A 16,563-nucleotide genomic window follows, 5' to 3' on the forward strand; every position below is an offset into this window, starting at 1 on the left:
GTGGACAGCACTGTCCTGAGGTCTCCATAGGCAAGCAGGATTGTCCAGGTTGCCTGTGCCCCCCATGGCAGAGCAGCCAGAGCCTCAGCCACAGTACCAGCCCCTCGGCAGGGCAGACAAACGTCCCACAGGGGGCTGTGGGGCAAGATGAGGCGATTCAGGCAGAGTGCCAGCCCCCCGGCCGGTTATCTCGGCTCGCACACGCACCCTGCGTGCGGCCAGATGGGAGCCGGTGCGCACTGGGCTGCTGATTGCCCCACCGACGGCACCGGCGCGGTGAGACGTGGCCTCACGGGCGCTGTTACATGAAATGAGCGGTGTTGAGGCATCAGGGCTCACTCAGCCCGGCTGGCACAAGCACCATTTGCGATGGCACCTTTGCTGACATGCTCGTTGTCCCCCGTGGCCAGCGCTGTGTCTGACATGCTCTCAGCTCTAACCCCGCACCAGACCTCTCTGGCAGGCTCCCACTCGCGTACAGGCAGGCTGGCATGGGACACGGCCATTGTCCCTACCCCACTCGGGGCAGAGTGCCGCGAGACCCCCCTTTCAGTGACCTCCAGTGCCCCCATTCCCGCTCGCAGCGTAGGGCAAGGCGTCAGGGCATCGCCGCCCCACTCACGTCGCGGGGACGGGCAGGAGAGCCGCCCTGAGCTTTGCGATCCGCACCGGTACCCCTGCCCCTTCTCCCGCCTTGGGACAGGGCGCAGAGCCCCTCCCCGGCCCCGCCGCCCCGGCCCGACGGCGCGGACAGTGAAGTGCCGACGGGGCAGAAAGGGCCGACGACCCCAGCCCAGCGGGGCAGCCCCACGGGAGGGGGCGTGGCTCGGGCGATGTGGCAGCCAATAGGCGGCGGCGGCGGTGAATATCAATGTAGGCCGGGCCAATGGGGGCGCAGCCATGCTGTTAACAGCTTAGGGGTGCGGCGCGGCGCAGAGCAGCGCTGCCGCCGCGGGGAGCGGAGCGGTGCCGGGCTCCGAGCGCCGTGCTCCCCCGCCCAGCCCCGGTCCCCCCTTCCCGGCCCGCCATGGCGGCGGCCGTGGACGAGAGCACCTTGCCCTCCATCTCTACTTTCGCTAACGTGTTGCCGTTGGAGGAGCGGCCCACCGACATGCTCCACGTAAGCACCGGGCACATGGGAGGGGGCGGCGAGGGGGGTACAGGGCAGAGCGTCCCGGGCTGGGGCTCAGCCCGGCTGGTGGGGTGTCCTCCCTCCCGCCGTCGGAGGGCGCCCCGGGGGCGGCGCAGCCGGAGCAGTGCCGACCCGTCGGACGGGTTGGGGGGAGCCGCCGCCCCGAGCGGGAGCCAGGTGCCCGAGCGGCGGGCGCCGCTGCCGTCGCTCCGCCGATTCTGACGCCTCTTTCCCCGCAGAGGATGCTTCAGGTGGACGGCGCTGCTGCCGTGAAGCGGGAAGAGGATGACTTGGGCAAGTTCGTGGACTTGGACTTCATCCTGGCGCACACCAGCAGTGGCGGGCAGGGACCGCCCGGCCCCAACTATCCCCTGCCCGAGACCCCCGAGAGCTGCGGCACCACCTACGACAGCGACGGCTCCTACCCCACACCGGGCAAGTTTCCGGCACCTTACCCCGAGGGCCAGGGCCACAGCTACGTGGCCGAGCTGCTCACCCCGGACCTGCCTGGCCCCTGCGACCTGCAGCGGAGGGAGTACACGGAGCTGAGGGTGCCTGGCGGCCCCCCGCACCACCACCACCACCCACCCCTGCATCCGGCCCTGGCCCGTCCGCTGCCCCTGGATCCCGCGCAGCCTTTCGGGCCCCGCATCAAGAAGGAGCAGCCGGAGGAGCGCGCCTGTATGCTGGGGCTGCCAGCCGCCGAGTACCTGGCGCCGGGCGGCGGCGAGCACAAGCCACGCGTGGCACCGGGTCCCGGACAGGGAGCGGTGCCGGGGCCGCCGCTGCCCTACCCAGGCTTCGCCCACGGCCGCCTGGGGCCCCCGGAGGAGCCTCTGCCTGGCGCCGACCCTCACCTCCTGGCCGACCTACCGCCCCACTACGCCGTGGCTCCGCACCGCTACGCGCCCCACTTTGCTCCCCAGCCGCCGCCGCCTCAGTTTCATGGACACTTCAGTGTTTTCAGGGAGCCCCTGAAGGGGCCGGGGCCGGCCGGGCTACCCGGGCTGCTGGTCACGCCGCCCAACTCCCCGGTGCTGGAGTACTTTCCGGCCGGGGCCACCCCCGAGGACTGCAAGCCCAAGCGCGGCCGCCGCTCCTGGGCGCGCAAGCGAACGGCCACGCACAACTGTGAATACCCGGGCTGCGGCAAGACCTACACCAAGAGCTCCCACCTCAAGGCGCACATGCGGACCCACACGGGTAAGGGCGCGCCGGGGGGGCGGGGTTGTAGGTGCAAAGGGTCCCGGGTCGGGGGACCGGGACGCACGGCGAAACCCGCGACCCCGCCTCACCGTGGGAACGGACGCCGGGGGAGGTGGCACTAGGGGCTCACGGAGAAGACCCCCTGCGGTCTGCCCAGGGGCTCAGGGATGATGCCTGTGGTGGGGTCGGGTGGGGGCACCCAGAGAGATCCTGCAGCCGGCACGGGGGGCACATGGTGTGGCCCCAAAGCAGGGATGGGCAGGGGAGGACTGCCTGGGCAAAGGCAAACGGTGACCAAAGCACACAGCAAGACCACCCCTGTGATACCCGGCCTCTGGACCCAAGGGTGCCTGAAGGTGCAATGCCCAGGGGCACATGGAGAAGCCCCCAAGCTGGGCTGGAGAAACGGAGAGAAGACAGACTAGGGATGTGTGGGGAGGCGCTCTGGCAGAACTGGAATGGGGCACATGGTGTGGCCCCAAAGCAGGGATGGGCAGGGGAGGACTGACAGTGTGAGGTGGGGCATGAGCACATGGGGGGGTGCTGCAATGGGGTGGGGGTGTCCAGAGGATGAGCACCATGGGACAGCCGAGCACATGGTTAAGGCAGGGGAATAGGTGACAAAAGGAAAGGTGGGAAGGCAGAGGTGTGCAGGGGACAAGTGGGGCTGTACTCTAAGAGAGGGTGGTGGGCAGAGGTCCCTCCTGAAAAGGGAGTGCTGGGCAGGGGAGCACAAGGGTAAAGACTTAGGATGGGGATCTCTGAGCCCACTGACACCCCCTCTTCTCTGCAGGCGAGAAGCCCTACCACTGCACCTGGGAAGGCTGTGGCTGGAAATTTGCCCGCTCCGATGAGCTGACCCGCCACTACCGCAAGCACACGGGGCACCGGCCCTTCCAGTGCCACCTCTGCGAGCGGGCTTTCTCCCGCTCCGACCACCTCGCCCTCCACATGAAGCGGCACATGTGAGCGGCGGGCCGTGGCCGGACTTGGTGTCCCCAGAGCCAGCTCATATTGTAAATAGTGTCAGGCTGGGGACAGCACTGGGGAGCAGCCCGGCTGCCCAGCCCTCTCCGCTTGTAGTTTAAGTAGCCTTCTCCTCTTGCCCCTGCTGTGAGAACTGGGCCCAGCTGAGGGGTGGGGAAGGGCTGCTTTGGGGTATAGATGGGGAGCAAAGCTGCAAGAAGTGTCTCCAGCCCCTGTCCAGACAGCACTACTCAGCTCCACACCTGGAAGGTACCCACCCGCCCCCCCCCTCCCCCCCCCGGCACCCTTTTGAGTGGGGGTGGGGGGGGCTGGTGCAGCAGGGATCTGTCCCCAGAGCTCCTGGCTTGTATTTGGCATCAGCTTAAAAACCTTCTTCCCCCTCTAATCTTGGCACCCCCCTGTCTCCAGGGGCTGTGGTGGCTGACTCTGGCTGGGTTTTGGCTGGAGACCTGTGCCCGCCTGGTGCGTGGGTCACGGTGCTGGGAAGTGGGTTGCTGGTCTTCTCAGTTGTGGCCGTTGGAACAAACCTCCTGACCCAAAAGCCCAGGATGGATGGGGCAAGGGTGGGACCTGACTGTGGTTCGTGGCTAGAAAGGTTTGCAGGGGTTGGCAGCGCAGCAACACCTTGCACAGGGAGTGGGGATGCTCCCATCTCTAGCTTGGGACCCTGCTGGGCAGTCCCGTCCTGGCCATTCCCACAGTTTTCTGCTCAGGATCCTAAATTGGCTCTCCTGGCTCTTGTCTGCTTTCATTTGTCTTGTACTTCCCCTCAGGATGACACCAGGTACTGCTGCAGCTGCCTTCCCCTTGCTGCTTTTTTAAATTTAGTGTGTAAAGGACAGTGAGTCCAGCTATGAATGCCCAGGTCTCTGCTATACTTGAAACTTTCATAAAGGGGGAAAAAGAGAGAGAACTCAAAGGAAAATTAGTCTTTTTATGTGCAGCTTCTGCAGAGCAAGTTGTAAATTAAACAAAGCAGTAATATATAATGTTTCTGGTTTTTTAATATATTTTTTTCTTCCAGCTGGGAACATGGATGAGTCTCGGCTTTGGGAAGTGCACTGTTCCCGTCTGTGTATATTGTTAATTAACATTTCTCTGCTTGGGCACGTTAGGTCTCTTGCACTCTGAAATGTTACTTTTCTTTATATGCAAACTGTTGAAATATTGTGATCTGCTGTATAATAAATAAACAAGATGTAAACATGAAAGAGCCAGGAGAGTTTACTTTAAAGCTTTCTTCTAAGAGGAGAGGGTGAGGCTGGGCTGCTTGTCAGTAAATATTTACATCGATGTTCGTTTCTGCTTAAGTTAGCTGTGGAGGATCAATGGGGAACGCCCAAGCCTCAGCATCTGAGCAGCATCTCCTGTGCAACAGCTCTTGAGTCACCCCACTTCCCCGTGCCTCAGTTTCCCTAATCTACAGATGGGGCAATTGCGGCACCAGGATGGCGTGACTGGTCCTGAGGTGAGTCACTGCTGAGGGGAACGGCAGCCGAAACTACAGGGAGCCTCGCTGGTCCTGTCTTTTCTTCCTGAGCAGCTCCATCCTGCTGTCCTCTGCAGTGGGAGCTCTGTGGCACCAGCCTTGTGGTCATAACCAAGAGGTTGGTGGCAGCCAACAAGTGTGCTGTACCCGCTGCCCTCCCGAGGGTGGCCTGGCAGCTTGGAGGGGTTCAGGTGCTGAGGTTTCCCTGTGCTAATAGGTGGTGACTCAGCACAAGTGTGCTGGCAGGTCCCGAGCTCAGCAAGCAGGTCTGGCTCCATCCCTCCCACGGCTGATTACCCGTGATGCACGCATCCCTCTGAAGGCTGTGGCTTGTCCGGACCTGACGCTGTGCTGGTGGTGCAGGGAGCATGCTGTATGGGCTGTGTGGTGCCCTGGCCCGTGGTGGTGGCTTCCTCCTCCTGTGCTTACTGCTACAACCCCAGGTGGCCAGCCAGAGCTGGGGCATGCCCTAGGGTTCCTAGCCCTACAAGTGGAAATGGGATAAAGCTGTGCTGTGAGCAGGGGCTGGGCCAGGCTGATCCTGCTCCTTCCTTCCTTGCAGCTGTGGAGAATCAAGCTGGAAAAAGAAAAGGGAATGGCAGAGTAGGACTGGTGCCTCCCTGAGGGGTGGATAGTGTTTTGAGATCAGGCTGAGTGTCCTGGGGCCAGCATCCAGCCTTGGGGTCTACACTGAGCAGGTACAAAACTGTAGGTTTCTCCAGGCAGCAGCTTGGGATGTCATGTCCTGCCTGTGGGCCCAGGCATGGGACCATGATATGGCATCCACAGGTGTCACAGATCCACCAGGCTCAATCACTTGTCCTTTCCACAGCTGCCTCCACCCTCTGCTTGCCCCACTTTCTGAGAGGAGCCTGTTGGGGGGCAGGGGGGTCACCATGCTGGGACACAAGTGTCCTGGGATGGGGTACTAGGGGTGTCTCACTCATGGGATCCCCAGTATCCAAAGGTGACAGTTCAATGCTGATGGTGGCCGGAGCAAAACTGCTGCCTCTTCCCTGAAGAGTTGTTCAAAATGTCACATGGAGGGAGAGGGAAAGGTGTGGGCTGTTTGAATTAGCGATGAGTCAGGCTGGCAAAGCCAGATGGGGAGAGAGTGCGTGCCTGTGTGTTTGTGTGTGTATAAGTAATCTCTGGCTTTGTGTTTTTATTATGATTATTATTTTTATTTCCAGGGGAACGATGAATTTCTCCAACCATCCCGTCCCACTGGAAAGGCTGGCTCTGCTGTCCTGTCCTCCCTAAGCATCCTGGGAGCCGGAGTGACGGTCTGTGGCTGTTTTGAGATTCAGGTTTGAGATCAGAGCACAAACCAGTTCTTCCTCACCTTTCATCATCGCTGTGCTGGGGCGGGAGCGAGGCCTGGCTCTGCTGCTGCTGCCTTACATGGAGGTGAGAGCAGGGAAGGTGCTTTGGCTCCTTCTCTGGGCAGAACTGCTCCAGGTTTGCTCCCCTGGGCTCAGGGCATGGTGCTCCTTCAGGCACCCGATGGTTCACAGAAGTCTCCGGGACTGGCATGGCTGGAAACCTTGCCTGGGTGAGGAGTGGCTGCAGTGGAAATGGCAATTATGGTTAATTTGTTGTTAATAAAAAACACCCTCTTCCAATTGCCTGGGCCAAGACACACTCTCTATTGGAGAGCCCAGTCCTGTCCCCAGAAAAACCTGCCCTGAAAAGTGATGAGGACAGCAAGAAAACACCCTCGGCAGCACTGAGGAAGGCAGGGCTGGGGCATGATCCCTGCCTGCGGTCTGTGTGCCTGTGGTCAGCTGGAGAGTGCTTTGCCCTGACCTGACAGGGGAATGTGGGGACCCGAAACACACCACTGAGCCAAGTGGGACCCTGCTTTGCAGATGTGGCTAAAGAGGAGAGAGGGGTCCTCTGGAGAAGCCAGGCTGGTGCCTGAATGCTGATTTACCCACATACAGCCCCTGGGTCTGTGACTGACCCAGTCTGGGGCAGGTTCCCATGCCCTGCATTATATGCTGCAGAGATGGTGTGGAGGGAAAACCGGCTGGCAGGGCAGTGCAGAGCCCAGCCTGGGTCACTTCTCCCCATACCAGCCTGGCCTCCCTTTCCTCCCTTGGTCACATCCTGGCAAAAAGGCCCCCGGGAGCTGTGGTGGTGGGTGATGCTGGGGTCCCTGAGCTCCCCTGCAAATCTCAAAGTGCAGCCCCATGTCTTTGGGGTGCAGTTGAACTCGCACAGTGGGGAGGCAAGCAGGGAAGGGAAGAAGTGAGGCATGGATAAACACCTTCCCAGCAGAGGGGTGAGTCATGTCAGCGTGGCCTGGCACCCTACAGTCACCTGCCAGCAAGAGCAGGGCCATGGGGGTTTCATGACTGGAGAGGAGGCCAAAGGGCAGGTTTGGTTGGTTTCTATCCTTTGGGGATGACCCAGTTCATGGGGATCCCCCAAATGCACCCCACAGATCCCATAGAGCTGGATCTGGTGTGCTGGGCCATGGGGAGAAGAGGGGTTGCAGGTCTGGGAAGGCTCCTTGCCCAGGGCTCAATTCTGGCAGTGCTGTGGTCCATGGGAATGGTACAGAGCTGGGGATGGGACATGGTTACTGGAGGTGGGAGGCAGTCTGGGTGCTTTGGAGAGGGAAGGACAATGTGGGGATGCTTGGAGGGGCTGACAGACCTTTCCTTGCCGTAATGTGATGTGGGAGCTCAGCTCCCCAGAGCTGAGGTGTCCCTGCTCCCCGTGGGGCAGGGGGAAGTGTCCCATCTCTGCTACAGGGGAAAGGTCCAGCAGCCTGCCCCGTTGTCCCTGCTGCTTGGGGTGGGCCAGGTGCCGTGATAACGGGGCTGTGGCTGTCACCGCACCCTTAGGAAACATTTGGCTCCAGGCACCTGAGCCCATGGGGAAGCGATAACTCCCCGGCTTGCTCGCCCTGCCTGGACCCACACCTGGCGCTATCGTGCCTTAGTCACACACCGAGAGTTTTTCCACTGCTGGGCCCCAGATAACCTGTCGCCCCACTGGCCACGGTGTTTGCACTTGTCCTCCTCCGCTGGTGCCAGGCTGGGAGACACGCACACCTCGAGACCTGGGCTGGAGGCACGCACACCTCTGGCAAGGAGCCGCTTTCAGCCATGCCTGGTGGCCAGGACATGGGCAAAGGGCATGAGGAGAATCCTCCCCCCGGGGCCCCAGGGTGGGCAAGCAGGCGGCTCAGAAGGGCCCAGTGCTGCCTTCCTGCCAGGGCTAAATGTGGGGGGACCTCCCTCTCCCAACTGCTGGGTGGCAGTGAGGTCACCCAGGCTTGGCACCCTGTGTCCACAGGATGGCAGGACATGGGTTGCAGTGACAGAATGGTGCTGCTGGCTTTTGCTGTCCCAGGGTGAAGGAGCACTGGGCTCCCTGCCATTGCTGGCTTTCCCTGACCTGCCGCATCCCCTGGGCTCTGCTTTTGCCCTGGCAAGGCAGGACCCTTGTGCTCCAGGGAGGTGACAAACCTGGGCACATGTCCCTGTGCAGGACTCTCAAGGATGGACCAGATGTCTGTGAGCTGACCAGAGTCTCCAGATGCACCCCAGGCTGTGTGAGCATAATCTCTGTGTTCTTTTGAAGACAGTGCTAATTGCTGCACCACTGATCAGGTTAGCAGAAGCACCTAGCTAATGTGTTTCACTTGCAGGTCCATACAGGTCCTGGTGGGACACAGCCCCGAAGTGACACCCGTGCTCACAAAGGTGCGAGGGACACAGGCTGTGAATAACACAATCCAGCTGCCCACAGGCTCATTTTTTCATGAGGTTAAAAAACTGCTACCCTGGGGAGAGGAGCTCAAGATGTCCTGTGGCTTTGTTTTGTTGAAGGGGAGTGAGTTGATCATCCTGTGCTTGGCTGAGACCTGCTGGGACAGGGCTGGAAGGTGGGCTTAAGCAGGTCAGGCCTAAAACTGGGGATAAAATCAAAGCTCAAGGGCACTGAATGGCTATCTGGCTCTGGATTTTATTTTGGGTTTGGCTGTGTTTTCTGTAACTGCTGTTTAAAAACATGAACAGTCTGTGAACGACCTGCCAAGGAGGGGCAAAAGAGAGGTCCTCCTTCTCGGGAGTTTTCCCCAGAGCAGTAGTGCCAGGCCAGGCAGAACAGGGGTGAGACTGCAAGGATAGAGGAAGACAGGGATGGGAAAGCTCTGTCTCCCTCTGCAGACCCACCTTGGGGGAGCATGGCACCTCCGGGCCAGCCATAACAGAAGAGCATGGAGAGGTGGTAGAAATGACAAGGAATGGCTACATGCCCATGAGGAGAACTGAGGATGTGGCAGAGCTAAGACCAAATAGGCAAGACAGGAGAAAACTCGGATCAGCTCTGCCCATGTGGGAGCAAGGGCCAAGATGCAAAAAAAGCCATCCCTGGCAGTGTGGGAGGGGGCAGAAAAGGGGTTACATGAATCCTAAGGACAACAGGTGACACTCTGGGGGTGTCACCAGTTCCAGCTGGGGCACGCCGGCTGTGACCTGGTGTGGAGGTGGTATGTCAGTCCCCGTGGGAAAGGATAGGCAGTGGGATGGGAACGGTGGCAACTCCAGCACGTCCTGGCTGGCATTTAGGGGCTGTGTGCCAGCGTAATCCCAGCACAGCAGGGTTCATCTCATCTCGGGGCTGCTGCACAGGAGAAAAGATCCTCAGGGACACCCCCTCCTGGGCTATCTCACCTGGCTGGCAGATCTCCATGGGTCTCTGTGCCCCATGCCAAAACCTTCGCTTTGGACAAGCTCCTGCCAGGTAGCCTTGCTCCTGCCTCAGTGCAGCAGGAAGGCGATTTCTCGAAGCCCCTCCTGGCCCTACAGTGCTGTTCCCATTCCCATCTCTCTTTCCTCCCACAGGGAAGAAGAAACAGGACAGCTCTATGAATAAAACTTTCACTCCTGGCTGCCTGCAGCCTCAGGTAAGCCCTGCAGCTCTGGGGCAGCTTCGGGAGGGTTTTCCTGCCAAGCGTGAAGGCGAGGAGCGTATGTTTTGTAAAACGACGCCGGGACGGGCAGCCCGAACCCGTCGCGTGGTGCCGCGCCTGGCTAGTGGCCACCTGGCACGGCCCGCCCGCTGCTGCCGTGGCCAACACCGGCTGGAAGGAGAGCAGGAGGGGGCCACAGCTGCCAGCGAGCGCCTGCGGACCCAGCGAGGAGGCAGGAAAACTCCTGATGAGCTCTGCTGGGAACTGGGGTCAGCCCCAAGACCCCTGGCAGAGCAGGGGGGCCCTGCCCCGGCGTCCCCAGCTGAAGCCGAGCCCAGCGACCCCTCCCCAGGGCCTCGCGGGGTGCACACCCCTGGCTTGGCACCTCGGGCAGCGGGGAGGCGGGGACGGGAGCACCCCGGCAGCCCCGCAGTCCCCCCCTCCCGCAGACGAGGGGGCTCACCCGCCCCGGGCTGGGCGCGGAGCCACCCGCCGGCCCGCCCCGAGCGCGGCCGTGCTGCCACCTCCCGGCGCGGCAGCGAGCCCCGCCCGCAGCGGGGAAGGAAGGAAGAACGGCGGCCCCGGGCGGGTGCAGCCGCCGGGCCGCGGGGAGGCAGCCCCGGCGGTGCCGGGCTCGGGGCGGCCGCGACCTGCCGGTAGCGGGACGCGAACCCGCAGCCGCCTCCCCGCCCGCCTCGTGCTGCGGCGCCCAAAGCGCTCCGGGCACTTCCGGGCGCCACTCGGCGGGAGCGGAAGTGGCGCTGCCCGGACCGCTGTGGGGAGCGCACTGTCCCGGCGGCCCTGGAGCCGGCGCGGGTGGGTGAGCGCGGGATCGGCTCGGCGCGGGGCTGCCGGTCCTCACGGCGGGGCCTGGGCCCGGCCGCCCTCCCGCGGGCTTCCCGGGGCCCCGCCGCGGGGATGCGGGCCGCGGGCCGGGCCTGCGCGGCCCCCGGGACCGGCCGGGCACCAGGCCCCGTGGCTGGGCCTGCGAGGGGGATGGGGAGGCGGCTGCGGGGGCGTGTGTGTGTAAATATACGTGAGTGTGTGTGTGTGTGTGCGTGTCTGCACGTAGGTGCACGTATGTGTGTATCTGTGTGTGCATGTAAATACGCGCGCGTGTGTCTGTGTCTGTGTACGGACAGCAGTGTGTATATACACACAGATACTGCCTGTGTGTGAGAGATGGACCCCGTGGGAGGTGCACGGTAACCCCGGCCCTCTGTTTTCCCTCCCCAGAGCTGGAGGGGACAAACAGGCCGGCGGCAGAGGAGGCCACCAGGCGGGTAGAGAGATGGCGACGGGCGCAGACGTGCGGGACATCCTGGAGCTGGGTGGTGTGGAGTCAGAGAACACGGGCACCATCAACAAAAAGGACATCATCAACTCAGATAAGGTGAGCTGTCGTGACCTAAGGGGCTGCTACGTGTTTTCCAGGCACTGGCTGATGTTGCCTGTGGTGTCTGGGGTGAATGTTGGAAAAAAGATTATATGAAGTATGTTCCTTCCCCTAGTCCACTTATTTTAGGGCTTCCTAGGTGTATCTGTAAATGTCTGGATGGCCCCACTCCTGGGTTCCTGGTGTTCTTTGTTGACTCTGCTGTGGTATTTGGGGCTGTACTCAAGCTGGAGCTGTGTAGGTAGTGTCCTGGTGAGCTGGGCCTGGCCCCAGGACACTGCCAGCTGCTGTTGAAGTTCCCATTTTGGGGAGTGTGTAAAATGTGTTTACCATTTAGCCCCCAGGCAGATGGAAATGCTATAACACAGTCCTAGTTTAGAAGAAAAAAACCATAGTCTGACTTGATTGAGTGGTAATGTCTTCAAACGATGGAAGAAGTCCCTGTGCAGGGAAGGTGTGTGGCTGGGATTTGGGAGAACTGGGATGTGTTGCTTGTGGGAATGTGGGTAAGTTATTAAGTTCTGTTAAGGACATAAATTGTCATGTGCTGCTTTTCTGTGTGATATGCTATGGTATGTTGTTGCCTTCTGTATTTTAAGTTTGGGCAAGGTCTTGGTTGTCCCCTGCTATGCAAGGTGTTGAGAAGGTAAATTATGAATTGTGGAGGAGCTTGGAAATGAGCAGGGGGAGATGAAATCCCCAGGAGCTGTCTGGTACAGAGGTGGCCTGATTTGAATTAAAAAACTAAAATAAAACCAAACCAAACATCCACCTCATCTCTGAAAGTACTTTCTAACTCTCTTTCAGTGGTCTTGTGACAACCTTGCTGGGGATAGGACCAGTGTTAATGGAGAACTGTTGAGTTTCAGTAATTTAAAGGCTGAAATGTTGAGATCACCAGTTATCAGCTGTGTTTGTGAATAGTGTGTCCTGTGAGCAGCTCCTTGGCTGGATTCAGCCTGTGCTGTGCCACTGAGTGTTCAGAGTTTCGAGTTCTTGGATTTAGATGTGCTTGTCTGTTAGCTAGCAGAGAGCTGAAGGAGTACTGGTGGCTGTCTGCCTCTCTTCTGAAGCAGAGGGTAAGATTTGTTTCCCCTCAAATTTACTGTAGTGGAAATAGAGGAGGGGGAGGTGCAGTGAGAGGATTTGGGAGGAGTGCAGGAGGCTGCTTGTGGCCATGAGTGAAGCATTCTGAAGTTCTACAAAGTACAGAAATTAAAGCAAACCAGAGGTGTAAGCTATTATTGCATGGAGAGAGCAAAATTGCTAATAACAGTGTAGCACTTGGTCAGGAAATAGATCTGTTCTCAATTAGAAAAGAAACAGATTCATGCCTTTAAATCACAAGCGAACTGTGAAGTACTTTCCAGTCCATTAGTGACTGAGAATGTTAAAGAAAAAAATACTAGACATAAGAACATATAAATCAGCAGGATTGAGTAATTTGTTTCAACTTCTAAAAGAGCTGGCTGAGCTGATCTCTGGCCTGCTGATATTAGCTTTCAATAAATCTGAGAACTTTGGGGAAGTTCCAGAAGCCTGTGTTCAAACATGGTGTGTGGTGACCCATGGGTAACTTCCTTGGTTGGCCTTGTATCACTTACACCAAAGTGATGGACATGCTAGGAGAAGGGTGTTTGATTAGGAGTGAGAAGGTGCTAATATGATGAATGTCATGAAGTTTTATGGAAAGTAGTGGTGGTCCAAGCTGGTTGTTTATTATTATTATTATTATTATCATTATTATTATTTTAATGGGATTTTGAATCTGTTTCATAAAGATGACTGTGTTAATCTAATGCAATTTATGATACAGTGTTTTACTGCTGCAAAGTGTTCTGATTTAAAAGTTGGTAGCAATATGGTAAACAAATACTTAAAAGTAGTGACATGGCTGGTAGTTACAAATATGGTTCTGTCAGACCAAATGCTCTGGACTACTCTGGACTACTCAGTAAACTTGGCCCACTCAATAAAGTGCACCTTGTGAAGGAAGCTGTTGCTGTACCCACCTGAATCCAAAGCTGATCACTTTATAAACTTGTGTACGTGATACGAGGTGGACTGTGCCTTGGAAACCCTCCGTTCTGACAAGGTTTTAGGGGCCAGATTGGGTTGTATACACTGAATTCCAAGTGTGAAGAAACCATGTAAAAAAAAAAAAGAAGGGAGTTTGCTTTTGTGGGTGATACCAGTAGCTTTGACATAGGGCTACTACAAGGGCTTGACCACAACAGGTAAAGACTGAAGAACAAAGTGACAAAAACTAAGAGAGGGTGGGAAGATGTTTCTCTAAAAGACAAAGAATCACTTAATTAAATGCATTAATACCTTCATGTGAGAACAGTGCTTACCTGGTAAAAAAAGGCTTAGCGCACCAGCTGCTGAAGGCTACAGCCAGATGTTCAACTTGGAATGTAACTGTGTGTTATCAGCAACAAGAAGTTTCTGAGTACTGGTGAGTGCTATCACTGGAAGAGGGTACGTTTTGTCTGTCAGTGTCTTCCACTATGAACAGGCACTTTCCTGGAGAAATTAAAAGTTTCTAAAAACAGATATTAGTGAAAACCATCACAGGGCACCAGGTTACACAGTTTAATGTCCCCTCGGGGTCTGCTGCTTCTGAATCTAAAATGCAGTTAATTTGTTTCAGAAAAAATCCAAGAAGTCTTCAGAGACATTGACATTCAAGAGGCCAGAAGGAATGCACCGAGAAGTTTATGCACTCCTCTACTCTGACAAAAAGTAAGAGTTTATGGTCATCTGTGCTGGTTTTGGGGTAGCCTGGGCTTTTGGTGCCAGGGCAACATTCTCTTGAACCATGGGCAGTCTTGCTTCCCAGGTTGATCTGCCTTTGTGCTTGGCCCGTGCTTGTGCCTTTTTCTCTTAGACAGTCGTGGACAGTGTCTCTAAATTTGAGGGGTTACTCTGGGTAGGAGGTGAATTAGGTACAAACACAACAGTCTAGTGCAGACAAGACAAAGTTCTTACCCTTCTGTATCTAATTCTCTTTTAGTTGCAACTGGGAATAATACCTGCTTTTTTTTTTTCTCCAGAAAGAGTTCTGCTGCAGCCTGTATTTAGCTTCTTCTGAATTGTGCCCTTTCCCCAGAGGTCTCTTGTGTAGTTTGCTTTCCAGATGTGAGAGTGACAGAGCACTGGAACAGGCTGCCCAGAGAGGTTGTGGAGTTTCCTTCTCTGGAGACGTTCAAAAGCCACCTGGACACGTTCCTGTGTGATGTGCTCTGGGTGATCCTGCTCTGGCAGGGGGGTTGGACTAGATGATCTTTCGAGGTCCCTTCCAACCCCTAAGATTCTGTGATGGTTCTGTTCAAACCCATCCATACTGTGTATTCTGCCCTCTAATGTGGGCAGCATTACAGCCTGGGGAGTGCAAAACCTGGAATTAAGCTGCTTCAACTCCAGTTTTTGCACCCGAAAGACTGTGGTGGCAGACCTACTCTGAGTCAGGAGTCTCTTTGCATTTGTCCTGGGCTGCTTCTTGCTTCTTGTCAGCCAGTGTTTTTCTCCACCCCAGGGATGCACCTCCACTGTTGCCAAGTGATACAACTCAGGGTTATCGAACAGTCAAAGCAAAACTGGGGTCCAAGAAAGTTCGGCCTTGGAAGTGGATGCCTTTCACCAACCCAGCCAGAAAAGATGGAGCAATGTTCTACCACTGGAGGAGAGCAGCAGAGGAAGGGAAGGACTACCCTTTTGCCAGGTTCAATAAAGTAAGTGGGAGCACTTTCAAACAAAAGCATATAAATAGCAGCTGAAAAATACCCTTCAGCTTCTTGAATGTCCAGATGGGAAGTTGGTTCTTTCACCAAGTGAAGGCTGAGTTAGATTTGGCAATCGCGTTTTAAATTGCATCGTGACCTGCAGCCCTGTGACCACAGACTACGATGTCTCCAAATCATTCAAGCTGAGTAGCTCAGAGCTTTCTAGAGCCCCCATGTTTCAGCTGTGAAGACATTAATTTGGTAAGGAGGCCACCAAACTCCGCTCCTAACCAGCACCCTCCCCCTGATTACAGGCTCTGGATAATAAAAGAACCTGTGTTCTGAGTGAGACATTGAAGTTGTCAGTCTTGTTGTTTTGCTCAGGGTGAAAAAAATTGCTTGAGCTTCATGGCCAAAAAGCTGGCTTGCAGCCTCTTGGCCAGATTCCAGCACAGATGCTCAATAACATTGCATTCCCTCTGAAATTGCTCCTGTGGTATCAGTGTGGTGCAGTGCCCTGTTCTTTGCATCTTACATTAAATCGTCACAATGTGTTGTTGTAATTTCCTGCTGTCTTTTGTCCCAGATGTATCTGCTTTGAGTGGCTGGTGCTTTCATGTCTATGCACAAAGAAAACTACATCAAGATTTATATTTCAAAGTCAGGCCTTCCAAAGGAGGAGCAGAGTTAGGGTGCCTCCATAATGTAATTTAACCTGCTTTGTGGTGCAAATCTGGAGGGGGGGAAAAAGAAGTGTGTGCTAACATGATTCCACAAAAGCTCTGCTAGTCTGTGACTGTATACAACACTTCAAGTTTGTAACCCACAGAGCATCAGCTCTAACAAAGCCTGGTTTCCTGCGGAGTTAAGTGGTTGGTTGACCTTCTGTGTTAGAAGGCTCAAGCTCTGACTGATGCTTTTCCTCTTGCTGGGACATTGGTTAGAGCCTCCTGTGGTATCCATTCTCTGATGTGTAGGGTAGAAGTCTGAAGCACAACTCACTCACTCAAGGCACCTGCCTCACTGTCTGAGTGAAACTTTGAAAGTGTAATTGTTGCTAAGACTCTACTCCTGTAACAGTTTTTGGCTGAGTTCAACTGAGTTTATCAGAGGGGGCCACACATGGGTGCTGTAATTATACGATTCTCCTTTCCTTAGCTTTATCACATACTGGGAGCTGGCAGACAGAAGAGCTTTCAGCTAGGCTGCAACCTTTAGATTAGTGGTACAGACAGCTGCCATCTGCACATGCACAATTACATAGTACTAGGAGCAAGTTGAGACCCTTGTGGATCCATGGTGAGAGGGCAGAAGGCACTGATGAGTTTTGCAGATATTTGCCTCGTCAGAGGAATTTTGTTTACTTTTCCAGACTCTTCCTTGGGTTCCTTCTCATATACTTGATACCTCTGCCTGAATCTCTTGCTCCCCTTGGCATGAGCCTGTTTTCCAGTGTAGTCTGTCCTGTTGGTTGCTTAAACTCTTTAACCTGGCTTCTGCGTTACTACTTAGTTGCTTTGCCTGTTCTCTGTGCTTCCAGTCTCCAAACCAAACCCCTCCTCTTCATTGTGAGATCCAAAATTTAGACTTAAGGTTTCATAGTGCACACTAAGCCTTGATACAGGGTGTGAAGTAGGAATATAAAAGCAGCTTCACTGATGTCAGAGAAGTGGCCTCTGTCAGTCAATACTCATGTTT

General features: G+C 56.2%; 2 protein-coding genes across 6 annotated transcripts in view; both read left to right on the forward strand.

The window, feature by feature from the left end:
- Nucleotides 1–928: 928 nt before the first annotated feature.
- Nucleotides 929–4,536, forward strand: LOC127386932 (Krueppel-like factor 2). The gene is made up of 3 exons (XM_051624666.1): nt 929–1,120; nt 1,372–2,335; nt 3,132–4,536. The coding sequence occupies exons 1-3, from the start codon at nt 1,028–1,030 to the stop codon at nt 3,305–3,307; spliced, it is 1,233 nt and encodes a 410-aa protein (XP_051480626.1). The 5' UTR covers nt 929–1,027; the 3' UTR covers nt 3,308–4,536.
- A 78-nt stretch (nt 4,537–4,614) lies between these two features.
- Nucleotides 4,615–16,563, forward strand: part of DMAP1 (DNA methyltransferase 1 associated protein 1) — a 36,396-nt gene continuing 24,447 nt past the window's right edge. Inside the window, exons 1-6 of one of the 5 annotated variants that reach the window (XM_051624663.1) lie at nt 4,615–5,257; nt 5,377–6,224; nt 9,677–9,738; nt 10,981–11,137; nt 13,794–13,885; nt 14,679–14,874. In XM_051624663.1, coding sequence (XP_051480623.1) covers nt 11,036–11,137; nt 13,794–13,885; nt 14,679–14,874 — 390 coding nt within the window. In that variant the 5' untranslated portion in view covers nt 4,615–5,257; nt 5,377–6,224; nt 9,677–9,738; nt 10,981–11,035. Of the gene's footprint in view, nt 6,225–8,693; nt 8,716–9,676; nt 9,739–10,524; nt 10,561–10,980; nt 11,138–13,793; nt 13,886–14,678; nt 14,875–16,563 lie in introns of those variants that run through there. The other 4 variants (XM_051624662.1, XM_051624664.1, XM_051624665.1 and 1 more) reach the window with 4 other exon arrangements.

This window comes from Apus apus, chromosome 7 (genome assembly GCF_020740795.1).
Source record: "Apus apus isolate bApuApu2 chromosome 7, bApuApu2.pri.cur, whole genome shotgun sequence".
In the NCBI taxonomy this organism is placed as follows: domain Eukaryota; kingdom Metazoa; phylum Chordata; class Aves; order Apodiformes; family Apodidae; genus Apus; species Apus apus.